Source organism: Trichomonas vaginalis, chromosome IV, assembly GCF_026262505.1.
Source record: "Trichomonas vaginalis G3 chromosome IV, whole genome shotgun sequence".
Lineage (NCBI taxonomy): Eukaryota > Parabasalia > Trichomonadida > Trichomonadidae > Trichomonas > Trichomonas vaginalis.
The window spans coordinates 25,611,531-25,622,737 of record NC_067206.1 but is presented as its reverse complement, the minus strand read 5'-3'; the positions used below and the strand labels follow the sequence as shown (position 1 = coordinate 25,622,737).

The 11,207-nt window shown below is 35.0% G+C and overlaps 1 protein-coding gene across 1 annotated transcript; it reads left to right on the top strand.

Moving 5' to 3' along the window:
• Window positions 1-248: 248 nt before the first annotated feature.
• TVAGG3_0167390 (ataxia telangiectasia mutated (ATM) -related family) lies at window positions 249-7,205 on the top strand (the record flags this gene model as incomplete). Its single annotated transcript, XM_001322616.1, has 1 exon — window positions 253-6,816. The coding sequence occupies one exon, from the start codon at window positions 253-255 to the stop codon at window positions 6,814-6,816; it is 6,564 nt and encodes a 2,187-aa protein (XP_001322651.1).
• Between the last annotated feature and the right edge of the window lie 4,002 nt (window positions 7,206-11,207).

The window sequence follows — 11,207 nt, the reverse complement described above, 5'->3', positions numbered from 1 at the left end:
TTCTATTGTATTTCATCATTTCATTTTATTGATAATTTTGAATGACTATTGAAATTTTTTATAAGTAATATACATTCATTAATGATAACAATCAAAATTAATCATTTTTATGTCTTTTCACATATATCATCAAATTGAAAGATTCAATAATTATGATTAAGAGTTACTATAATACTGTTCATCTATGTATTTCTGTCATAGAGAAGATTAATCATATCAAATTTTTTTGAGTTCACATTTCATCAAAAGAAAATGGAATCGGAAAAGAACCAGAATGGTGTCCAGAGATATAAGAACATGGTTGAAAAATATTTAGTTCAACCAGAATCACAACTTTACCTGAACGCTATTCGTGGTTTTCGTAATTTTTGCGGAAGAGAAATTATTTCAGCACACGATCTTTCGAATGCGCAATACAAGATTGATGAAATATTTTCTTCAATCTCAATTACTCACATTAAAGATGGTTTGCTTTATGTAGTTCTTGTTAACGCCTTAACAGAAATTCCTAACATTGATAAGAACTATTTAGCCGATAAACTATCAAGAGATATAATTGCCATTCCTCCAGACAAGAACACAATCCTTTGGAAGTACTTTACATATATTTTACTTTGGATTTCGAAACCTTTGAAGAACTCTTTCAGCTTAATTCTCAATCCACTTAAGGATCACGCAATAAGTTGGATTACAGGTGAAGAAGCCGAACCACGATTTGCTGGCTTCCAGTTGATTACCATATTAATCAAAAATTTCCCAACTATCCTTGAGGGTGTCTATTCACATGTAATCAACATGATTGTTAAATCATTCAAAGGCCAAGAACATGAAATTTACGACACAGCTGCAGCTGCTTTGATCGCTGCTTTAGATCATGAGACTTCCGCCCTTAATAACGTCATCGAACTCCTCATGAAGAGCTTTGATAAGCAAAAGCACGAACAATATCCAGGTGTTTGCCGCGCATTAACGGAAATTTTGGATCATTATCCAAAAGCAGCTTATTTGATTAGATTCAAGTCTGTTCCACTAGAATTACTCTCTAATAAAGATCCAAGCATCCGAACTTACGGATATCCAGTTCTTCCTTTGATTTGGAGAACATCTCCTGAATTGTTCAAGCTAGAGACACAATTCCAGCTCTATTTACTCATGCATAGCAGTATCAAGAAGAAGACACCACATAGAGCCGAAGCTCTCGTTTCTTTGGGAAATTTCGTTTTTACAAAAGGAAGAATCTCTTCTGATAAAATCCCACTCATCCAGAAGTGCAGAAAGTCAGTAACAGAGGCTTTCGATTGCCCAGAAGCTGCTTATTGCTTACTCGCTCTCTCAATTTCAAATAATGATTATTTCAAACAAGATTCATCGAAGATCTACCATTATCTTGATAGCCCATTATTAACAATTGGATTTAAGCGTTATCTTGACATTGTTGAAGACGACGGATACGTAATTACCAAAGATTTGCTTTCTCATGCAAATCTCCACTTGTTATCAAACAATTGCCAAAGCGATATCGTACAAAACATGTTCGATCGTATCTTAACTCTCGATATTGACCCATCATTACTCTCTCTTCCTCTTATTTTGGAATATCTTTATCATATGAACAAAGAAAACACCGGCGTTAAGCTCAGTGCATCAAAGGTATGCATCAAATACCTCTCTGCATGCTATTCCATCGAATTAGCCCAGAGATTGATCGCATTTATCCCTACAGAAACAGATTCCAACTTAAGAGTATTCCTTCTCAAGAATATACCTCTCGAACAAGCTGATGATGGATTAGTCTTCACTCTCGAGTCATTACTTCACGATTCCCAGCAAGAAATCAGAATTTTATCTTTCGAGAGACTCGTACAGCTTTCCAAGCATCCAGGAGCAAAGCGCGCCATCGAAGCACTCCTCAAAGAGAAAGTTCGTAACTTACAAGTCTCAGAAGTCCTCAATAAAGAAGATATTCAGATTTTCATCATCGCGATGTCAGTTGCCTTCAAGCAAGATAACCAGGACTTCCTTATCAACCAGAGATCCAACATGCCATACATCCAATTCCTTATTAACCGAATTTTATCTTCCCAATTCCGCCTTTCTTCAACATCCTTGAAGCTTTTGGCCATTTTAATACCATTGCTACCGACAGAAGTCAACATTGACCTTCTTTCCAAGCACATTCGCCAATCATTGCAAATAAACTCAACTCCCAACCGCTTAAACTCAACACTCGACCTCTTATTCTCATCTCTCAAGTTTACGCAGATCAGAGATCATCTCCTCAGTAAGGACAGTGACTTATTTACGAAATTACTACAAATTGCCAAACTTCCGAAGAACGCAGTTGACAGAACTAAGTTACTTCATGTATTTGGCATCCTCGGTGCTTCGAATTCAGCGTTCATCAACGGACTTCTCGGAAATGGCGACCAAATTAACGTAAATGAGGAGATCAAGATCAATTCTGCCAACCACTTCATTTCTACCGCTGTCTCCAACGATCCCCTTAACGCTCTGACCGAAACAGCCATTGGTATCTCTTTAATCAACATTTTGGATATTCTTGGCAACGAATCCCTGGCAGCTCTCCATCCAGCGGCCATCGAAGCATTACTTATGTTCCTCAAGACCAACAGAATGCTAAACAACGAGCTAGAAGTCTACTTAATTCGTCGTATCAACGAATTACTTCAATCGAAAGGTACATCCACCATCACAGTCCTTCTTTCCAACATGGCCACACTCATCACAGCCATCGGACCTCGCTTTGTTCCACTAGTTCCATATGTCATTGACTTGATATGCGACAAATGGGGAACAACTGACCCAGTTATCCTCACGAGAACATGCGACTGGCTTGTTATATCCATTCCTGAGGCTTTCATTCCTCACATGCCAAGAATTGCCCAATTATTTGTGAAAGATTTCGATTTGTTACCGATGAAGACCATTGATACCATTCTTTCCTGCTTCGTCAGCTTCGGGTTATTGATTGGCTCCGTTTCACACATCATTTTACCTCCAATTTTGGACTGGGTCTGTGATAATGCGCTTGAAACATCAAATTGCAGACAAGCATTGATCAGACTCAAGTCAATCATCATGAATGGAGGCAGTGTGAAGCTCGCCAGCTACATTTTCAACGCAATGATCAAAGTCACAAGGATAAACAAAGAATTACACAATCCTTGTGCAGACATTGTTTTCATTGTAGCTGTAAACATTGGTCCATCATTTGTTCTCCACAAACAGAGGCTTGCGAAGACATTTGAATTCAGTTACAACCGCAATTTCGAAATGTACTCGAGTTTGATCGAAATTGGTGCAGCCATTCCAGGCGTTGTCATTGCAGAAACACAGCCAACATCAACTAGAAGAAAGAACACGACATCGCAACAGAAAGCTGTTCATTCTTCTGCACCATTTGTTTCTACAAAAGAACTTCTGACAAAAATAACCGCTCCATCATCAAACCACTCTGAATCCGCCTGGATTATTTGGTACAACGAAGTTGTCTCCACTGTTATCAGACAGTCCGCCTCTCGTGCTATTTCATCTTGTGCACAACTCGCTGAGAGACATCTCCCTGTCATGGATTCGATCTTTCCAATCGCTTTTGCAATGTTGTATTTCCAACATGAAAAAGTTGGATCCGACCAAATAACAGAAATAATGAAGATTATTTTCACTTCATCATCTGTTCCTCGCTACATCATGTTGAACTTCCTTGCAGTATTGGAACTGATCGAAGTACTTGGTGCTCCTCCACCTGTTCCTATGATGATTGCCAAACAAAGAGCTCTTTCCGTCAACAATTTAGCACAGGCATTGAGAGCTGCTGAATCTCTTTACGATGATGGTTACGATGCTGTCTCCGATGACTTGATTTCCATCAACCAGGAACTCGGTCTTCCACTGGCTGCACAAGGTATTTTGAGATCGACATCGTTGAGAGGAACAAGTACAACTAATGGAGAATTGGCAGAAAGACTTGGTTTGTGGGAAGACGCCCTCAAACAGTATAATGTCACATTGAAAGATGACAGTAAGAATGAGAAGATAATTCTAGGAAAACTCAACTGTTTGAACCAGCTTTCCAAATACCAAGAACTCAAAGAATTCTCAAAGATCGATGCCAAATACAAACACTACACTGCTGCAGCACTTTGGGGTTTGTTTGATTCAGAAGAGTTCGTGAAAGTCTCTAAAGAACTCGATAAAGAATCAGCAAATCACCTTGAAAGAATCTATGCTTTGTACGGTTTGTTGATGACAAGAGAATTCGGAAAAGCAAAAGAACTTATCGAAAAAATCGAAGAACACAAATTAGATAGAATCTTCCCAATGATCAGTGAAGACTACGAAAGAACATATCCTGAATACGAATCAATAGCTTTAATCAGACATATCGCGGAAGTTATTGATTACATCAAAGCATCAGATATTTCACAAACAGCTTCTACTCTCGAGAAACAAATTTCTCAACAAACAATTGAGAGAATTACAAATAGATGGGAGCAGAGATTCGATCTTTTGCCAAATGATTATCACGTGTTGTTCAGGAACTTACAAGTCCAGAACTTAGTGAAGTCATTCAAGGACATCAAACCAATGTGGATAAGATTCTTTGATGTCGCTGTCAAATCAAAAGCAACTGACATAATTTTGACAACTTTGAATCACTTCATGCAGAACAACAAAGATGATGAAGATCTCAAGATGTACTACGCGAAATACTTGAGATTGTCTGGTGACAAAGCAAACGCAATTGCAAAGATGAAAGAGATCGCAAATGATAAGAAATTGTCCATACAAATCCAAGGAAATTCAATGTTGAAAGTCGGTGAATGGCTCAAACTCGATGGAAAAATCAAAGAATCCGTTGAATACTTCAGAAAAGCAGCAGAAATGTTGGATAATTCAGTCGAAGCATTGACACAGTGGTCAGTCATAAATCTCGAGATGTTCGAGAAGACAAAGAATAAGTCCTACATCATGGATTCAATCACTTCATCCATCGCTGGTCTGTACATCGCAAATGACCACTTATCATTCACTTTGAGAGCTCTCTCAATTTTGTTTAGAAACGGTTCCCCAGAAATGTACAGTTTATTCAAATCTCGTGTTCCAACAATTCCTATCTATGTCTGGCTGGATGTTATGCCACAGATCATTGCAAGAGCATCTTCTGATGATGAGAACTTGAGACAGATCATTACAGACATCCTCTTGGCAACAGGAACATCATTCCCTCACACAACTCTTTATTCTTTGTCTGTACCACTTAAAAGTGACACAACCGTCAGACAAAAGATTGCCTCACAAATCTATGATCGTCTAAAGATCTTGTATCCAGAGACTGTTGGCCAATTCCTCACATTCACGAACGAGATCATCAGAATCGCAGTTTCATGGTGGGAATTGTGGTTCGGAGTCTTGGATGATGCTTCAAGAGCTTATTTGATCAAACAAGATGTAAATGAAATGTTGTCACTTTTATTACCTGCCCATGAAATCACTGAGAAAGAGCCAAAGACGTATTACGAGATTGCCTTTGTTGCACAGTTTGGCGAGAGTCTTCAGAGAGCTAAGAAGATGCTCATGGACTACAAGAAGACAAACGATGACATTCATTTGATACAAGCATGGGGAATTTACATTTCCATCTTCAACCAATTGAAGCCAGTCATTGCAGAGATTGACAAGATCAACCTCAAGGATGCTTCAGAGTATTTGAGTGAGACAACGAACTACGACATCTGTTTGCCAGGCTCATTCAAGTACAGCGAAGACATCATCAAGATTGACAAGATCGACCAGAAATTGTCAGTCATGAAGTCCAAACAAAGACCGCGAAGAATGGCAATTTACGGCACGGACGGTATCAGATACACATTCCTCCTCAAAGCTCACGAAGACACAAGACTCGATGAGAGAGTTATGCAGCTCTTCGGCTTCATCAACAGACTCGTCAACAACTCAACGATTCCTATGAAACAACACTTGGGAATCACAACATACAACGTCATCCCATTGACAGGACAGGTCGGATTCATTGGCTGGGTCACAAACTGTTCGACTGTTTACGAATTGATCAAACAAAGACGTGAAAAGAACAATGTTCCAGTCGAAATCGAGTACCAGACAACAATGAAAGCTTGTCCAAACTTCGAACAAATCGAAGGAGCAGATAAAATGTTCGCTTTCAAGAAAGGTTTGTCTGCAACGAAAGGCGATGATCTCAAGGCGATTTTGCTGTTGAATTCATCAGATTCAACACATTGGATCGAAAGAAGAACAGCATACACAACATCTCTTTCCATGACATCAATGGCTGGCTACATCTTGGGTTTGGGAGACAGACATCTTTCAAACATCATGATCAAGAACAAGACAGCGAAATTGGTTCACATCGATTTCGGTGACTGTTTCGAAGTGGCTCAGCACAGAGAGAAAGCACCAGAAAAAGTTCCTTTCAGACTCACAAGAATTCTTACAAACGCATTGGAAGTTTCAAGAATCGAAGGAACATTCAGATCTTGCTGCGAAAACGTCATGGAGTTGATCAGAAACAACGGTGAACAGATCAACGGAATCCTTGAAGTTTTCATCTACGATCCTCTCGCTCAGTGGTCTGAGAATGTTTCTGAAACTAACTCTGCACAGTTTGTAACAGACAGAATTCATTCTAAATTGGACGGAACTGATTTCGAAGGAGAGAAACTTGACGTCAAAGAACAGGTCGACAGATTGATCCATGAAGCAACAGACATGAAGAATTTGTGCCAGATGTGGAGAGGTTGGTTCCCATGGTGGTAATATAATTTTATTTATTTAATTTTTGTACGGACTTTTTATTTATTTTTTATACAAAACAAAAGGTAGTCTCACGAAAATACGTTATTTTCCCGATGCCTTGGAAGCAGCTTTGCAGGTTACCCGTAAGGTAACCAGTAGAAGTTTCTGAGCAAGGATGAAGAAGATTAAAGAGCCTTTTTATTGCAATCTTTTAAGTGTCTTTGTAGAACTTCTCATAAATTCAAAGATTTCCAAAAACGAATTTTTCGATTTTGATATAATAAATGATATTTAAACAAATTATAGATGTGTTTGCAATTAAAAAAATCCGAGTTAACTACAATATCTTCAATTTTTGTCGTTCACTTTTTCATGTCATACTGATAGCAAGAATACTCACCCAATTTGGTTACACTTCATGATAGTTTAAAGTAAAAAAATGCCACAGTTTTTTTTATTTGATATCGTTATCTAAATTTTGTACAGAAATGAAATAAATTATAACGTGAAACGTGTGTTATTATGCTTGTTGGGAAACAATCCAATACTTATGTCTGAATGAAATGATTATTTCTACGAGATTTTTCATATTCAGCTAATAATGCTATCAAAATCAAATAACAATAAAAAGTTATTTTGTACATAATGTAACTTAATCTTTAATACTATATAGAACTTCGAAATACGACTAAAAGGTGCGAGTTACGCGGTTAAATACCTTTTTTTCGATCGAAACTTGAAAGTGAGGATAACTCAATGGGTAGGGGTATGGGTTCGACTTTTTCTATTGGGCAACTATTTTTTTCTTTTCATTGTTTCAGCATTTTTTTATGCGATTATGCATAATTATTTGATTTCCTATATATTCAATAATAAATTTGTTCCGAACTCTTAACAAATAAATAAATTTTTAGAATATTTAAATTTATAGCTCCCTACATTAATATAAAGTGTTCGAATAGTTCATATATAGTTTCTTTAAAATAATTTGTTTCATTTTAAATTGGTTTGGCACAATGCTTGACATAACATGCACAAAGCTATGCCATTTTAAAATATGTATATCAATCAAGCCGATTAAGTCCATCCTAAACGAAAATCATCGATACTCATGAATTTATGATAGTCGTTCTTGATATAATTGCGCGTTTTAAAAAATGCTTACTTTTGAACACAGAACTTATCTATCCATATTTATCAATGAAAGTTTATAAGATGCATTAATGACAAAACCTTACTTTATCAATTATAATCTTATCGTAAATTTCAAACTACAATACTGTGGGGCAAATATTAAATAACCACTATGTTGCGGATTTTATGTAAGTCTGCAAACTGTAAAATGTAATTAAACACAAATAAAAAAAAAATGTAAATTTTAATCGAGAAATTTAGCAATCTTGAAAGCCTTGATCGGCATCTTTTACAAGATGTCAGTAATGCATATTCAATAACTATGAAAATCTAGCCAAGCATGGATTTTTTTCGAAAAAAAATTGTATTAAATTTCATTTTTCATTCTTTATACAAGTTTTAACCTTTGGTGCAATTATATCCTATCGCAAATGCATTATTGACGTTATTACTTGGATACTTCTTCATAACGCTAAATCTTCAAATTAGTTATGTATTTGTTACTAATAGAAGTTGGAAAGGTATTAAAAAAGGAAATGTTAATAAATATACATGTTTAATTAAAAAACAAACAAGAATAAATTAAATAATTTTATTTCTTAGGAAAGTCTAAGTTTTGTAATAGATAAATTGCTTTTTGTGTCTCTTCTTCATCAATTTCTGGATGTTGATTCTCAGGTGGCGGACTAATTAAAACATCATGGGCAATATCAAACCATTGTTTTAGTTCGTTGGCAGAAGGAAAATGATCTTCTTGTATTGGCGTTATTAATGATTGAAAATCATCAGTTGATTCTGCATTTTGGGAATTTTCCAAATTTTCATTTGGAAAATTTGAATTTTGAGATATTGTTTAAGCACTCAGATCTCATTTTTAAAATATCTGCACCAAATTCTTACATCTGATAATTTTCATGTGTAACCAATGTTTCCCAATCCATTTGCCATACCCTACTAATCGCAAATTCATTCCCTTTAATTTTGTATTAAATTTAAATTCCAATCTTAATTTCTACATTATTTATGCTAACCCTTTAAATTTTGTTCTTATTTATTCACCCTCAGATACAAATTTATTTAGAATGTATTCCTCTGAGGTCTATATTTGTATTCGAAAATAAAATCTTTAAAACTCTCTAAGTTATCATTTTCTCTTCAGATATCTAATATTTTTCTAATGACATAACTACTTTGGACGCATATCCAAATTCCAAAAAAAATATGGAAAAAATAAAAATGAAATTGAAAAATACAATTTTTGATATGTAAAAAGAGATTTTGAAAAAAATTGGGAAAAAGAGTATCTAATAAAATTGTTTGAGATCTATGTAGACATAGTTTTTACATTAAAAAATCAATAATATTGAAATTGATCTGAATATATCTTTTTTTTTAAGTTTGAATGCATTAATCTCAAAGCATTTGATAAAATACTGGTTTTATTTCAAAATTCTAAATAATTTGTAATTAGATCTTTATGATGTAATTTAATTTTAAACAAGTACAGATAAAGAGAATCATAATAAAGGTGATCTATATTGCTTAAGTAAAATTGAGTATAATAGATCGATCTTAGCAACAAGATCTGAGGAAGTAGATTTGAGAGTCGAGAGTTTAGATCTTAGCAACAAGATCTGAGGAAATAGATTTGAGAGTCGAGAGTTTAGATCTTAGCAACAAGATCTGAGGAAGTAGATTTGAGAGTCGAGAGTTTAGATCTTAGCAACAAGATCTGAGGAAGTAGATTTGAGATCGAGAGTAGATTTGAGATCTGAGAAGTAGATCTTAGCAACAAGATCTGAGGAAGTAGATCTTAGCAACAAGATCTGAGGAAATAGATTTGAGAGTCGAGAGTTTGATCTTAGCAACTAGATCTGAGAGTTTTATCATTTCCGGCATATTGGGCCGAAAAGGAGTGATCCGCGTAAGTATGAAAAAAAGTGAATTTTGTTGTATGGTGTTTTTATTATATCCGTTTCTCTCACAATTTTCAATAAATATTATTGTTCAAACGGAAATATAAATAAACAATTCAAAATAAAAATGTAAATGTAAATTGAAAATGTATTATAAACATGCTAAAAAAGCGTATATTTTAAACTTAAAGGAAAAATGAAATTCGTAAAAATGAGCATGATGTTGATAAGGGAGTTTTAATTTTTTTTTCAAAAAAAATTAAGGAACTTAAATTGAGATTATCAGGCTATGTAGTGGTATTTTTACGATCTGACTGCAGAAATCGAATCAGCGAGACCCGAAGATTCATATTCCGCCGGAAAAATAGGGTTTCGAGGCGTAGATAGGGATAAAAAGATGCTTTAAAGAAGATCTCAGTAGAAATATGGTTTATAAGAGGATATAGGTCAGGATATAATTATGAAAATTGAAGAAGTGAATTATCAAGATGTATTTATGAGTAAACTATATTGTTTTAAGCTATCTAAATCTGTTTTGATATAAATTAAAGCGTATACTTATGGCAAAATGCGAAATTTAAATTATACTTTTTTTTGCTATTTGGACACAAAGCTAACAATCCATCCAATAAATGACGTATACCTAGCGAGATGAAGCATTTTAACATGAAAGACAAGAAAGAAATCTGATTATTGTGTTTTGAAAGTTTCTGTATTTCGTCTTCTTCCAAACACAGCGTTCAGATGCAGAAGAAAATGCAGCCGTAATGACGCAAAAAGACACTAAAATAAATTGGAGAATTTCTGTAAAGTTTTTACTGAGCTTTGTTATTGAACCCGAATTTGTTGCTGAGTGACAGGATATTAAATCTACGACATTCATGAGTAATTGTTATCAATTTGTCATAAATTATGTTGAAGATGGTTTAAATGTCTTCGAAGGCATGAAATTAGATCCTAAATCTGTTTGAGTTAATAAAAGAGAACAAATGTTGAAAGAGTTGTCATATTGCCTACAAAATTTTCAAACATTTGCATTGAGACAATGTGAAAAAATGATGTCCAAAATACCTTTACTAAAATATTTTTAATTTGAATCATAACAAGGAAAAACAATAATGGCAGAATAAGAAAAAAAAACAAAGATGTTATGATTTGAACAGTTGCCTTTTAGATTCAAAAAGAGCATAGTGTTACCAACCACTACACTACCTTCCTTTCTGATAAAAAGCTGAATAATTAGTATGAGTAGGTGCCAAAAGTGCTTACTCTTAAACAACCGTCGGATTTCCGGGTGAAATCGTGACACACTTTCGTCTTTCGTAGGCAGTGGTGGTTGTTACAAAAGGTAACTTCGAATGT